The 15,839-nt window shown below is 44.1% G+C and overlaps 1 protein-coding gene across 4 annotated transcripts in view; it reads left to right on the plus strand.

The window, feature by feature from the left end:
* Nucleotides 1-648: 648 nt before the first annotated feature.
* Nucleotides 649-15,839, plus strand: part of PSMD14 (proteasome 26S subunit, non-ATPase 14) — a 75,472-nt gene continuing 60,281 nt past the window's right edge. The window contains exons 1-4 of one of the 4 annotated variants that reach the window (XM_081315156.1): nt 649-799; nt 8,534-8,587; nt 13,297-13,373; nt 14,950-15,002. In XM_081315156.1, coding sequence (XP_081171282.1) covers nt 14,955-15,002 — 48 coding nt within the window. In that variant the 5' untranslated portion in view covers nt 649-799; nt 8,534-8,587; nt 13,297-13,373; nt 14,950-14,954. Of the gene's footprint in view, nt 800-4,956; nt 5,026-8,533; nt 8,588-13,293; nt 13,374-14,949; nt 15,003-15,839 lie in introns of those variants that run through there. The other 3 variants (XM_081315157.1, XM_081315158.1, XM_081315159.1) reach the window with 3 other exon arrangements.

Consider the following 15,839-nt stretch of genomic DNA (forward strand, 5'->3'; position numbering starts at 1 on the left):
TTGAGGGCAATAGAAGAAGGGGACGACAGAGAATGAGGTGGCTGGATGGAGTGACTGAAGCAGTGGGTGTGAGCTTAAATGGACTCCAGAAGATGGTAGAGGACAGGAAGGCCTGGAGGAACGTTGTCCATAGGGTCACGATGGGTCGGACACGACTTCGCAGCTAACAACAACAACAATAAATCACCATAACTGATCTTTACAAATCGCTGCTATTATGCATCAAGGTTTAGGATTCCGGCAATATCCTCTTTTTTAACATCAGCGCGGGGGGGGGGGGGGGGAGATGCTGCGTACCTACAACCAAAGGAGGACAGAGCATAAACCAGGGGTCTTCAAACTTGGCCCTTTTATGACTTGTGGACTTCAACTCCCAGAATTCCTCAGCCAGCTTTGCTGGTTGAGGAATTCTGGGAGTTGAAGTCCACAAGTCATAAAAGGGCCAAGTTTGAAGACCCCTGGCAGAAACCCAAAGCTACCAGCCTCCTCAGGCTGAAGGAGAAGCATCCTCCAACGCGCGGCTCGAGACAGGCAGAACCAGCGGCGGGGCGGGACAACCCGTTGCTAGGATTCCCAGCTCGAGCAGACGATAGGCTGTGCCAAGGCAGGCAACGGAAGACGGGCCTGGAAGTAGGAGCGGGTGTCACCCTTTGGCCCCGGAAGTGTTTCCGGTGGGGGGGGCCCTGAGAGGCTACACCGGGTTTGAATGAATCGGGCTGATTCATCGCGGCCCGGCTGAGCGGAAGGCGTCGAGCGGGGCGACGTGAAGTGGGATTTCAGCGATCACGACCGGCCAGAGGTAGGCCGCGTGCGAGGCAGGCAGGCAGGCGCTCAGCGGGTGAGAGAGCGCGACCGCCGGGCTCTGCTGGTAGGGAGAAAGGGAGCCGGTCCGTCTTGTGCAGGAGCGGGCAGGGGTTGCTTCCTGGCGGGGCACGGCTGGCCCTTTTAGTCGGGTGGCCATTGGTTCTTCCCCACCCCATTATTGTTCGGGACTAAGACTTGCTGAGGAGACGGCAGCTTCGAGTCTCCTTTTATCCCGAAAGCCAGAAAAGGAGGAAGGAGGAAACTTCAGGGAGGTTGGGAGGAAATGAAAAGTTCCGCCGGACGGAGCTCTGCCTCGAAAGGCGCCTTGCCTTGACCTGCGCCCTGCCTGCCTGCCTTTTTTTTGGGGGGGGGGTTAGGGGGAAGTGGGAGAGACACTTCGGTCCTGCGGGGGTTTCGAGCGCGACGCTGGGTCTTCCTCCCGAGGCGGCTGGGGAAAAAAATAAAAATTTTAAAAAAATAATAAGAGGCGTCCGGCATGAAACCAGGCTGAGGCTGCAGGTTGTGTTATCCTCGACCGCGATTAACGTCGTTGCTTCGAGTTTGGGAGAGACTTCTGGTAAGGTTGGATCCCTTCGAAGCTCTGGAGCAGGGGTCTTCAAACTTGTCCCTTTTATGACTTGTGGACTTCAACTCCCAGAATTCCTCAGCCAGCATGCCTGGCTGAGGGGTTCTGGGAGTTTATTTATTTATTTATTTATTTATTAGTTTTTATAAACCGCCCTTCTCCCGAGGGACTCGGGGTGGTGTACAGAGGAAGGAAGGTATACAGATCGAACAATAAAAATAATAAGAAACACTAATGAACACAAACTGGGACCCCAATTAACGCTATCATGCCAGGCCAGCCTGCTGAAACAGGAAAGTTTTTAAGTCGCGACGGAAGGTACGGAGGTCAGGGGCCATCCGGATTTCTGTTGGTAAGGTGTTCCAGAGGGCTGGCGCACCCACTGAGAATGCCCTCCCCCTGGGGGCCACCAGCCGACATTCCTTGAGCGGTGGCACCCTGAGGAGGCCCTCTCTGTGGGAGCGCACAGGACGGTGGGGTGCTGACATCGGCAGAAGGTGCTCCCGAAGGTAGTCCGGACCCATGCCATGTAGGGCTTTGTAAGTCATCGTTAGCACCTTGAACTTCACACGGAAGGCAGCCGGAAGCCAGTGCAGCGCACGGAGGAGAGGTGTGATATGGGAGTATCGGGAGGCTCCCAAGAGTGTCCGTGCCGCCGCACTTTGCACCAGTTGAAGCTTCCGAGTGGATCTCAAGGGCAGCCCCATGTAGAGAGCGTTACAATAGTCTAGGCGAGATGTCACAAGGGCATGGGTGACTGTACGTAAGGAATCCAGGTCCAGATAAGGCCGTAGTTGGCGAATTAGTCGAACCCGGGAGAAGGCCCCCTTGGTCACAGCTCCAATGTGGTCTTCCAGGGAGAGCTGCGAGTCTAGGAGGACACCCAGGTTGCGGGCCCTATCAACAGGGGGAAGTAACTTGTCCCCAATGTTAAGCAGTGGGACGTTCTGAATCTCCTGGTTTCCCGGTACGTACAGCCATTCAGTCTTGTCCGGGTTCAGTTGAAGCCTGTTTCTCCCCATCCATTCCCGGACTGCTTTCAGGCAGCGGGACATCACGTCTAGGGCATCACTGATATTGTTTGGAGTTGAGATAAAAAGCTGGGTGTCATCAGCATACTGATGGTACCCTACTCCAAAACTGCGAATGATCTCACCCAGCGGTTTCATGTAGATGTTGAACAGGAGAGGCGAGAGGACCGACCCCTGAGGGACTCCGCAAGCGAGAGGCCTCGGGGTCGACCTCTGTCCCCCTGTCAGCACCGACTGCGAGCGACCCTGGAGAAAGGAGGAGAACCAACGCAGAACCGTGCCTCCCACTCCCAGTCCCCTGAGGCGTCGCAGCAAGATACCATGGTCGATGGTATCGAAAGCCGCCGAGAGGTCTAATAAGACTAGGACAGAGGAATGGCCCCTGTCCCGGGCTCTCCAGAGATCATTCATCAGAGCGACCAATGCCGTCTCCGTGCTGTAGCCCGGCCTGAAACCCGATTGGTACGGGTCTAGATAAACCGCTTCATCCAGGATCTGAGGAAGTTGGTGCGCCACCACGCTCTCAACAACCTTCGCAAGGAAGCGAAGATTGGAGACTGGACGAAAGTTATTCAAAGAGGATGGGTCCAAGGTGGGCTTCTTGAGGAGAGGTCTCACCACCGCCTCCTTCAAGGCGGTGGGGAAGTGACCCTCACTCAGAGAAGCAGAGATGACCGCTAGGAACCAGCCTCGTGTCGCCTCTCGAGCTGCATAGGCCAGCCAGGAAGGGCACGGGTCCAGTAAGCATGTGGAGGAGCTTAACCTTCTCATAATCCTGTCCACTTCCTTAGGAGTTACAGGATCAAATTCTTCCCAGATGACGTCGACAAGACTGTCCATGTCTTGTTCTTCCATCTCAGCCCAGTTGGAGTCCAGACCAGTTCGAATCCGAGCGATTTTATCCAGCAGATATTGACCAAATTCCTCGGCTCGACCCTGCAAGTCATAAAAGGGACAAGTTTGAAGACCCCTGCTCTGGAGGGATGGGACTTTCCTCCCCCCCTCCCCAAAACGGCAGCTGCTCTAGTCTTGTAGCCGAAAAAAGGGCTATTTGGGGTTATGGGGAGCGACCCTCCTGGTGCTGAGCACCCCACCCCCCACCCCGGTGCTCTCTCGCTTGGCCCTGGCCCGTTCTGTGTGTTCCTCGTAGGAATTTAAGAAACCTGAACCAAAGGACGTTATGGGGGCCTCCATGAAGGCATAGTAGCTCCTGCTGTGGCCAGGAAGGCTTTTTGCACAACTTCATCTGATGTGACAGTTGCACCTGTTCCCGGATCTGGAGGCCTGTCAAGACTCGGAGCTTAGTCACTTCATTCACAACTTGACGACTGTAATGTACTGTATGCAGAGCTGCCCCTGAAGACCCTTTGAAAGCTTGCTTATTTATTATTTATTTATTTATTTATTTATTTATTTATTTATTTATTTATTTATTTGATTTATATACCGCCCTTCTCCCGAAGGAATCAGGGCGGTGTACAGGGCAATAAAAATAAGAATACAGTATACAAGATTTAAAGTTAAATGATTGTGCCCAATGTAGTAAGTTAGTTAAAAACAATGTTAAAACCCCAAACCCATCAGACCAGGCCGGCTTGTTCGAATAGATAAGTTTTTAGATCACGCCGGAAGGAGCGAAGGTCGGGGGCCATCCGTAGTTCAGCCGGTAAGCGGTTCCAAAGGACTGGTGCGCCCACCGAGAACGCTCTCCCCCTGGGGGTCATCAGTCGACATTCTCTGACCGGCAGTATCCTGAGGAGGCCCTCTCTGTGGGAGCGTACAGGACGGAGGGAAGTTGAACTGGCCCAGAATGCGGTGGCACGGGCATGCTGGGTATACCCATGTAAACTCCTACTTTGCGAGCTGCATTGGTTGCCGGTTTGTTTCGAGGTGCAATTCAGGGTGCTGGTCATTACCGATAAACAACACCTTGCCTAGGGCGGCGCCAATTTGATCCAGCAAATTGATCAGTGCATTTGGGGTTCTTTCAATTCATGCCATCAGTCAACTTTTCTGCCTGGCACCTGCTCTTTGAAATTAGGTTCCACCACAAGGTCCAGATGGTCTCACCCGGCAGGAATTTCGAGTGACCTTGCCTGGCTCTTCAGGCTTTGGTGAGGTGATTAAAGAGCCCTTTAGGTGGTGTGGGTTTTGTTTTTTCCATTCCTGTCCAGTTTGTAGCCTTTTTATTCCTTGTTCTTGTTTATTATAATATTGGTTTATTCCTTCTTTACTTGTGAACCACCCAGAGTTGTTGGGAGTTGGGTGTTATATAAATTTTAAAAATAATTTCTTTTGTAAATATTTTGAGGAAATCGTAGGCTGGCGTAGAAGAAGACAAAAGTTAACTCATATTTGTTTCCAGCTTCTACAGGTCCGGTATACAGATAGTCCTTGAGTTACGACAGGATTCAAATTTCTGTCATTAAGTGATGTAGCCATAAAGCTCAGTGTCTTGTAACTGTTGCTTAGCAATGGCAATCCGGCCAGTCCCCATTGCTGTTGTTAACTGAATCCCATCAGTTGTTAACTGAAGACCAACCCTGATCCAAAGTGTTCCTGGCTTGGTCCTCCCAGACCTAAGATTTTGTTCCCCAAGCCAAGGTAGGGGATTGCCTCCCCCTCAACACCCCCAAATGCCTATTTTCCGCCTGCTCCCTCTCTGTCATCTCGGCTACCCTGCGCCCTTCCTTCCAAAAAGACCCTGAGCCACAGTGGAGTACAAACCCTAGGAAGCCCCAGTTGAACCCAACACAAAATTGCCATTGCCCTGGGAAGCTCCAGCCCCCCAGGAAACCCCTGCTTCCAGGCCCTGCAGCACAGCCACCCTGCACTCTGAGGCCCTGCCATCCTGCCATCCGCTGTCCCAACTGACCTTTGCCAGCTTCTTGCTCCTGCTGCTTGCAAGGCATGCCCATCATGATCATTTGTGAAGCAAGGCCTCCTTCCTCACTTCTAATGAGGAAACTGCTGCTACTAGCCTCAGGAAGAAAGCCTTGTCCAGTCAGGATTCACCTCATGAAGGGCCAGACTGAGTATGCTTGGTCAGTAGCAGGAGCAAGAAGATGCCAAAAGTCAGCTGGGGATGACAAAGTGCAAGGTAGTAGGGACTGCAGAGTGCATGGGGCCAAAATTGCAGAGATGGGGGAGGAGATGGGCAAGTGGGAGTTGCAGCATCTCTGCAGTTGTAAGTTTGGGTGGACTGCCAAGGGCCTGAATTTTGATCATGTGACCTTGAGGATGCTGCAATGGCCATAATTTTAGGAACTGGGCATAAGTATCATTTGTTCAGTACTGCCATAACTTTGAACAAATGGTCCTAACACAGGAACTACCTGTAGTTCATTTAGCATATTTTAATAGATAGTATTTTCACTAGTTATTTCTCAGAAGTTATTCTTGCCAAGAAAACCGTTGGATGCCTTTTGCTTTTGTTGCTGTGACAACAATATTTAACTCCATTATTATAATTTCTGTTAATTTTTCTGCACTTTTGCTGTAAAAAGTAAATGTGAATGCAAGAATGCAGATGCAGTTCTACAGATGTACAGATAGAACCGAAGGGTTCAGAAATAAAGTACTTCCATTTATTATCTTTTTGCACATAGTATCTTGCCCTGTATGCATAGAGATAATTTTTGATTAAACATTACTTCTCTAGTGACCATTCACAGTTCAGATTGCTCTGAACAAGTCGTACTTTATGGCCGCTTCTCATAGTTTCGGTTGTGCTACCACCCCTGTTGTCACATGATTGCAATCCAGGTGCTTGGTAACCAGCTTGCAATTATGATTACAGTGTCCTGCAGTCATATGATCACCAGTTGTGACTTTCTCTGCCAGCTTCCCTCAGTCGAGGTCAATAATTGCAGGTGGCTCCTGTAAGTCGCTTCTCTCCCACCACTTTTTCTCCCAAGGATTCTCACTACATAATATGGCAGACATGTCAGACTCGCAACGTCATGTGACGTCACACAATGTACAGTTGTAAGAAAAAGTATGTGAACCCTTTGGGATTACGTGGAGTTTTGCATGAATTGGCCATAAAATGCGCTCTATACATCATGTAAGTCACAACAATAGAAAAACAGTCTGCTTAAAATAATACTACACAAACATTAGCTGTTGTCATGTTTTAATTGAACATAAGATGGAAACATTCACAGTGCAGGGTGGAAAAAGTATGTGAACCCCTAGCCTAATGACTTCTCCAAGAGCTAATTGGAGCCAGGAGTGAGCCAACCTTGACTCCAATCAGTGTGATGATATTGCATGTGTTGCTGACAGCTGTCCTGCGCTTTAAAAACACACACCTGTTTACTGGTCTCAAGAAGCACTGTCTGATGTGAACCATGCCTCACAGAAAAGAGCTCTCAGAAGACCTACGAACAAGAATTGTTGACTTGCATGAAGCTGGAAAGGGTTACAAAAGTATCTCCAAAAGCCTTGATGTTCATGTGTCCACGGTAAAACAGACTGTCTACAAATGGAGAAAGTTTAGCACTGTTGCTACTCTCCCTAGGCGTGGTTGTCCTGTAAAAATGACTGCAAGAGCACAGCACATAATGCTTTATGAGGTAAAGAAGAATCCTAGAGTGTCAGCTAAAGACCTACAGAAATCTCTGGCACATGCTAACATTTTTGTTGACACATCTACAATAAGGAAAACATTAAACAAGAATGGAGTACATGGGAGGACACCACGGAGGAAGCCATTGCTGTCCAAAAAAAATATTGCAGCACGTTTGAAGTTTGCAAAAGAGCACCTGGATGTTCCACAGCACTACTGGCAAAATATACTGTGGACAGATGAAACCAAAATTGAGTTGTTTGGGAAAAACACACAACACTATGTGTGGAGAAAAAAAGGCACAGCACACCAACATCAAAACCTCATCCCCACTGTAAAACATGGCAGAGGGAGCATCATGGTTTGGGGCTGCTTTGCTGCCTCAGGGCCTGGACGAATTGTTGTCATTGATGGGAAAATGAATTCCAGAGTTTATCAGGACATTTTGCAGGAAAACGTATGACCATCTGTCCGCCAACTGAAGCTCCGCAGAGGATGGGTGATGCAACAGGACAATGACCCAAAGCATACAAGTAATTCAACAAAACAATGGCTTCAACAGAACAGAATACGCCTTCTGGAGTGGCCCAGTCAGAGTCCTGACCTCAACCCGATTGAAATGCTGTGGCATGCCCTTAAGAGAGCGATTCACACCAGACATCCCAAGAATATTGCTACACTGAAACAGTTTTGTGCAGAAGAGTGGTCCAAAATTACTCCAGATCGTTGTGCAGGTCTGATCTGCAACTAAAGGAAACGTTTGGTTGAGGTTATTGCTGCCAAAGGAGGGTCAACCAGTTATTAAGTCCAAAGGTTCACATACTTTTTCCACCCTGCACTGTGAATGTTTCCATCTTATGTTCAATTAAAACATGACAACAGCTAATGTTTGTGTAGTAGTATTTTAAGCAGACTGTGTTTTTCTATTGTTGTGACTTACATGACGTTTAGAGCGCATTTTATGGCCAATTCATGCAAAACTCCACGTAATCCCAAAGGGTTCACATACTTTTTCTTGCAACTGTATTGGGACAGTTTTGCCATTGCCGGCAATGGGGTGGGTGCGGCTTCCGGATGATGCATCCGGCCCACAGGCCGGCAGTTTGACACCCCTGGAGTATGGGATCCTAGGGATCTGGTACTCCACAGTGTGCACCTGTAGCAGCCACTCATTCTCACCCAGCATCAACCATTACTTGCTGGCTGCACTTGTGCTGCGACACTGCGGTCACCCACCCACAAGCCTACTTGCAAGCTGCCCAGGACTTGAGACTTCCTGCCAGGTTCCCCATTGACTGTGCTTGTTGGAAGGCAGCTGGAAACCATAAGGTGGTTCTCATTGATGATTTTTGCTTAAGGATGTCAATACAGACTGCTGGGATTGCTGTTGCTAAGCAATGCAGTTGTTTGATATCATGCTTTACAACCACATTGTTTAGCAATGGAAACATAGGTTTCAATTGCTGCTGTTAAGTGAAGTCTACCTGTACTTTAAAACTTGTTTTGATATACGTTCAATTATATATTGTATTTATCTTTCAGTTACTGTTGGAGTACGTTGTGTGAAGTTTGTCCCATCTCAGTGATTTAGGACAGGTAAAAAAAGTAACTTTTCTATTACTCAGATTTACACAAAAATGCTTTGTGATTTCTATTTGTATATCTGTATAAAGTTCTCTGATTTCAAAGTAGTAAATGAAGTGAATTACCTCAGCTTTTTTATTTGCATTTTCATAACAAGCATGTGTTTTATTTTGTTTCTGAACAAACAAGCAAAAGGGAATTAAAAAGTGGGGGAAGTAGAGCGAAATTTGAGCACCAAAATCTATTATTAGCTGTCTGTTTCAGATAAATGGCTGACTGCGAAGATTTTTTTTTAAAAAAAATATGCTTGAAGGTAATTTGTGCTAAAATCTTATCTATCAGAGTCTGACACAGGAATGCCTTCATAATAAGTATTAAAGATAATTGGGACATTTTGACTGGATGAAGAATGAAAACTAGAAGTGTATAATGTAAAAAGCTTAGGGAATTAGGAAGTCCTATTGTGGACAGTTCTTGGTTCTCAAATTCATCGGTTATTAATTTTTGACAATTCAACAGCATTATGTCGTGTAAAATATTAAATGTCATTCAGCATTTAAAAATGTGCAGGCATTCTAGATAGTTATGAAAACTTGATAATCATCCACTATTTAGAATAGATGGTGATCTACAGTTATCTTGGTTGTTGAGATGAATTGTAGAGTCATATATATCAAAGGGACGCGGTGGCTCAGTGGGTTAGGACGCTGAGCTTGTCGATCATAAGGTCGGCAGTTTGGCGGGTCGAATCCCGAGTGCCGCGTAACAGAGTGAGCGCCTGTTACCCGTCCCAGCTTTTGCCAACCTAGCAGTTCGAAAGCACGTAAAAATGCAAGTAGAAAAATAGGGACCACTACGGTGGGAAGGTAACAGCGTTCCGTGTGCCTTTGGCGTCTAGTCATGCCGGCCACATGACCACGGAGACGTCCTCGGACAAGCGCTGGCTCTTCGGCTTTGAAACGGAGATGAGCACCGGCCCCTAGAGTTGGAAACGACTAGCACACATGTGCGGGGGAACCTTTTTATATATATACCCCAAATTTATCAATAATATTTATTATTAATGGGATTTAGTTAACATATTAAATCAAAAACCAGCAGTCAAAATACACATTCATATATTTTATGTCTCTCATGAATCCATGCTTTGCTTAAGCCTAGTTTCCTGAGTGAACACAACTGTCTGGCTTCAAATAGCACATTAAGCCAGAATCTTCCACATTACAATATGCTAGGAGGGAATCCAGCATTTGAGAATTTATATATAATTGTGGGTTGAGTGCTATATCTGTTCATATGTAGCAATTAAATAGAGGATAGAATGCTAACATTTAATGTTTCTTCTGGCAACTGTGCTTCCATGTTTGGAAACTCAGTTCTCAATAATTCACAAAAGAAATCTCTTAGTGGCTTTAATATGTTGAGTTTAATTTATAAATTTGACCTCGATAAGAATGGTACTTGTTCAATTAGTTCAGCTTATATTGCAGGGATAGCTTGATTGAATTTTCCACCTATCAATACACTGTGCACTATTATTGGGCAAGTGAGTATTTTGACCATACCATTTTCATGCATATATTCCACCTCCAAGCCGTAGAAACCTGAATGCTTAGTGGAGATAAGAATATCAGGTGATGTGTATTTGTGTAACAAGGGCAGGTATGGCCTAAGGAGATCCACACCCTATATTAAGGTGTGCGTAATTATTAGGCAGCTTCTTTTCTTTAGGCAAAGTGGGTCAAACAAGAGATTTAACTGACTCTGAAAAGTCAAAAATGGTAAAAAGTCAGAGGGATGCAGCACTCTTGAAATTGCTAAGATATTGAGGTGTGATCACAGAACCATCAAACGTTTTGTTGCAAATAGTCAACAAGGTCACAAGAAACGTGTTGAGAAAAAAGATACCAAAGATTTCAGAAGAATCGAACGTGAAACTATCAGGAACCATTATCCTCCAGTGCTGTCATATTCCAGAACTGCAACTTACCTGGAATACCCAGGAATACAAGGTGTTCAGTGCTCAGAGACATGGCGAAAGTAAAGAAGGCTGAAAGCCGACCACCACTGAACAAGACACATAAGTTGAAATAGCGAGATATCTGAAGACACAGATTTTCCAAATGTTTGATGAACTGATGAGATGAGAGTGACTCTTGATGGACCAGATGGATGGGCCCGTGGCTGGATCAGTAATGGGCACAGAGCTCCACTTCGACTCAGACCCCAGCAAGGTGAAGGTGGAGGTGGGGTACTGGTGTGGACTGGTATTGTTAAAGATGAGCTAGTTGGACCTTTTCGGGTTGAAGATGGACTCAAAATCTACTCCCAAACTTACTGCCAGTTTTTAGAAGACACTTTCTTCAAGCGTTGGTACAGGCAAAAAACCCTGCATTTTTCAAGGAGAGCATGATGTTTATGCAGGACAATGCTCCATCGCATGCATTGAAGTACTGTATCCCACTTCATGGCTAGCCAGTAAAGGCCTTAAATATGAACAAATAATGACATGGCCCCCTTCCTCACCTGACCTAAACCCTATTGTGGGCCCTTCCTAAACGGGAGATTTACAATGAAGGAAAACAGTGCACCTCTCTGAGCAGTGTCTGGTAGGCTGTCGTTGCTGCTGCACAATACGTTGATCGTTAACAGATCAAGAAACTGACAGACTCCATGAATGGAAGGCTTATGACTGACATTGAAAAGGAGGGTGGCTATATTGGTCACTGATTTTTTTTGTTGTTGAAATGTCAGACATGTTTATTTGTACATTTTGAGTTGTTTGTTGCTTATTCTCACTTTAACAGATGCAAATAAATGAGTGAGATGGGCAATTTTTCATTTAGTTGCATACTAATTCTGCACACTAATAGTTGCCCAATAATTGTGCACAGGTAGATATTCTCCTAAGAAAGTCAAAACCTCACTTGTACTTTCTTAAATATTCAGGTTTGAGGTTTATTAACATTTTGGATTGACCAAGAGCACAGTAGTTGTTCAGTAGGAAAATTGATCCTCCAAAATACAACTTGCCTAATAATTGTGCCCACAGTGTACGTAGGATAGCCTGAGTATCTTAAATAAACAACTCTTTAACCTTATTCGCCAAATGGAAACTCCATCATGGGGCGTCCAGCTGCTCTTCTGCAGGCAGAGGCATGGTGGAGCATACTTGTAGAGCTGCTGGCAATACTGCCAGGAAGCTGTAGGCAGTTTCACCATGGCTTCCTCACAAGGCTGCTAATTCTGCCCACAGTGCTGCCAGGAAGTAGCTTTGCTTTGCTTTATTTTATTATTTTATTTTATTTATGTGTGTGTGTCCAGCAGCCAATTGGCAAAACTCCTGGAATTGGGATGCCTTGATGCATCTCATTGGCATATAGCTGTTTGCTGGGCTTACAGTTAAAACGATTCCCTGAGGCTTAAATCCTGCAGGGCCTAAGATACGAGCAGCTCGACTGTGAGGGAAGCATCGCTGCGGGCGGCACTCTTGCAGTAGAGCAGAACCTCTAGGAGGAAGCAGGTCTTTTTACACAAAAGAGAACTGGCGCCAAAAAGACCTGTTTCCTACTCTTTCTCCCAAGCAGGAAAAGCAGGGAGAATGGCTTACAGTATTTGTTTCCAGTTCACTAATTTCAGAGAGATTGGGGAAGTAATCACAGAAATCCCACTTACCCTATTTTTCTTTTGGGGGCCGTTTTTATTTTTGGGAAAACTGGTACAGGTAGTCCTCAGCCTACGACCCCGACTGAGCCCAAAATTTCTATTGCTAAGCAAGGCAGTTGTTAAGTGAATTTTGCCCCATTTTACAATTTTTTTAACAGTTGTTAAGCAAATCACTGTATTTTTTTTAATGAATCATGGTCGTTAAATGAATCTGGCTTCCTCCATTGGCTTTGCTTGTCAGAAGCCAACTGGGAAGCTTACAAATGGCGGTCCCATGACCTCAAGACAGTGCAACTGTGATAAATACATGCCAGTTGCCAAGACCCAAATTTTAATCGCATGACCATGGGGATGCTGCACGGTTGTAAGTGTGAAAAACGATCGTGTCCCCTTTTTTTCAGTGCTGTTGTAACTTCAAACGTCACGAAATGAATGGCTGTAAGATGAGGACTACCTGTACTGAAAAGATCCACTTTCCTTCCTTCCCCCTTGTGATGTTCAAAGATTAGGAAGGGAGAGGGGCCTTTTTGGCATTGTGTGAGAGCCCTGATTCTTCTGCTGCTAAAAAGTTAACGGCCAGGAACTCAGGGTGGCATGTCTGCAGTAGCCTCTCAGGTGACTGGTAAAACAAGAAATGCCCCCCACATTAAACTTACCACCTCAGAACAATTTGCTGTAGATGGACCACTGAGTACAACTGAGGGATGGAAAAATAGCACTTTTGAAGAAGAAAAACAAAACTGTGAATGGAGATGGTCTTTGTGGTGAGGTAGAGGAGGAGGTGCTGAAGACAACGCACTCATGTCTTTAACATATAAACAGTGGAGTTTCTTCTCTGCAGTGGGGAAAGGAAAAAAGTTTGGATGAACCCTTGGTGTGATTAAAGATAGATCAGGCTGATATTTTGGGAAGTAGATAGAAAATTAAGCATTGTCTTTTTTTAATAGAAAATTCTTACGCTGGAAAAAAGTTTGCTTAAGAGTTGAAATAGGATTTCAGCACATAAAATAAAGGCTTTTAAAAAGATATCTTGATTAATTGTTACTGTTTAGTAGGAGCTTCACTTTGCACCTAAACTTGGAGACTCTACTAAGAGCTGGAAAAACATTGTAGAAAAAAAGCTGAAAACCAGGTGAGTACAGTGTAAAATTAAGTACATGAACTGGTTTCCTTAGATGTTCGTGGCAGTTCTACTTAAATTGCTAAAAAATGTAATTCTAGCATCAAGAATATTGAAATAGGATAGGGCATGGAACTATTTCTGTGTTCAGTCTCAGTTCAGCTCATGCGTTGTGATGAAAAATTAACTTTTATTGATTGATCTTTACCGAAATATTCACATTGTATTAATTGGATCCTTGATGATAATCTTGAAATAATTAACTTTAATTAAAAGTAATGAGAATTCTTTTGGATTGTGCCCTGTGGGCATGATTATAATTGTAGCTTTTTAAAAAATCTTTAGGAAAACCTTTAGTATTTTTAAGTTTGCATTTGCCTGTCTACAGTTAGAGATAACATGGTAAGACCAAAGACATAGAGAGCAGAGTGCAGATAGAGATAGATATTAACCAAGAACTTCAGGCCATCTTGCTTACTGCATTAAAGTTCATGAAAAGGATTTCTTGATTCATAGCAGCAGCTACACCTTTTGCCTTGGCAACTGCTCCTAGCTGTCTTTGCTTGCCTGTGTATGCAGAGCAGTCTCTGTCCTATTGTTTCAGAAGCCTCTCCTAAAGGTTTTAGAAGCCCTCTTGAATATTGTATTCAGTCTAGGTCACAGGTGGGAACCAGGACCTGCCAGATAAACTACAACTCCAAGCAATTCTAGCCAATATGGACGGTGGGGGAGACTTGGGCTGTTCAAACAATTTGAGTGAAATGCTCATTTAAATCATTTGCACACCCTTAATGAGGAATGCTAGATATTTTCATTCATCCAGAAGTCGGCACTTGGTGACATGCTAATAGTATTAAAAATGTTTCCAGTCATATTACCATGGTGCATATTAAATATTTTACTATTAAAGCAATATAACAAACAATGAGATTCATTTTCTTTCCACAGTATTTCATATTTAATGATATATGCAACAACTATGTAGCCCTTAATATTTTAACTAAAGGCATTTAATGTTTACTTTATGGTGTTCTTTTGGTGTAATGAGTTCATTAAAAAAAGCTTTTGATGCTAATTCAGAAATCTAATCTGTTCAGTGTCTTTCACATGCAGTTTTGATGCTAACTGACAAGCTGTAAGTTAATTAGCACAGAACTTACTAATGAGGATGTTAAAAATCTCCACTTTTGAATTATTTTTATATTGATGTGTTCTGGATAAATTGAAGGAAATTAATCTGCTGGTGTTGAGTATTCTTTGGTTTGCTGTGCAGATGCTTTTTGGGGGTAGGTGGGATCAGAGGAGGAAATAAATGAATTTTGCAATAAAAAAAGGAGTTAAACAAAAAAAGCTTATCTTTTTTAAAACTGGGGATAACCCAAAATCAGTACGCTTAAAGTGCAGTTGTTAATTAGTATGGAAGACAGCTTCTTGAATTAATATGTGGTGTTAATTAACAGGAAGTCTGATGTTGTGTTATAATTACGACCAATATTTTTGACATAATGAGTGACTGAAGGTGAATTTTATGGAGAACAGTTTGGTAAACACATTAGAACCTAGGTATGCTATCTGTTTGTTTCTTTAGGAAATATGGATCGACTTCTACGACTTGGAGGAGGAATGCCTGGTCTAGGACAGGTTAGTATCCAGATTACCAGTAACCTTTTTTTTTGGAATTTAGATTACAAGCTTGAATCTTGTTCCTCTCTGGAAAAATAACCATATGAGGAATGATTGAATTACAATTACAGCAATTGTATGTATAGTAAGTGCAGAAAAGTAAGCATATATTTTTGATAGATTATTTGTCTCATTGTAGAAGAGTACCTGCACGTTTGCTGTAACAAAACATTGCAGTGTCCTCTTTCACCTCAAAGTTTCACACTAATTTTCCAAACAGAACTTATATTTGCTCACTTTTATCAAGCAGCAAGATCTTTTTATTTGTCATATATTATTATATATTCTGATCCATCTGGTACTGGAAGATTCACATGATTTTATAAACAAAAACTTCCACAATTAGTTAGCAGATGTTATTCTCAAACCTTTTGCGTGTACTCGTGCTGCTGCGACAGGACTGTCACTTCGGCTCTATCACCTCAAAGTGAGATCCCAGTCTTTCAGCTCTCTGGATCAGGTTTGCAAGAGATTAAAAATCCTCCCACAGGAAAAATATCAGCAATAGAACATAATCACACCATTGGATCCAGCTATGGAATACACCATCTTTTTCACTCTGTCATCCAGATTAATCTTTCTGGTCTCTATAGAATGACAATTTCAATCATATTATTGACTTATCCGTATTAATAGTAGTTGAAAAAGATGCCCGTGAATGTTCATACAACTGCTACCCACTGGTTTCAAACAGATAAATGAGAGCCATTTTATCAAATAGCAGTGACTTTATTAGTGCTAGATGGATTACTTACTGTCATTTCTAAATTTATAATTCAGTCTTTTAGTTTGCAC

This window comes from Vipera berus, assembly GCF_964194415.1.
Source record: "Vipera berus genome assembly, chromosome: 1".
Taxonomy (NCBI): Eukaryota; Metazoa; Chordata; class Lepidosauria; order Squamata; family Viperidae; genus Vipera; species Vipera berus.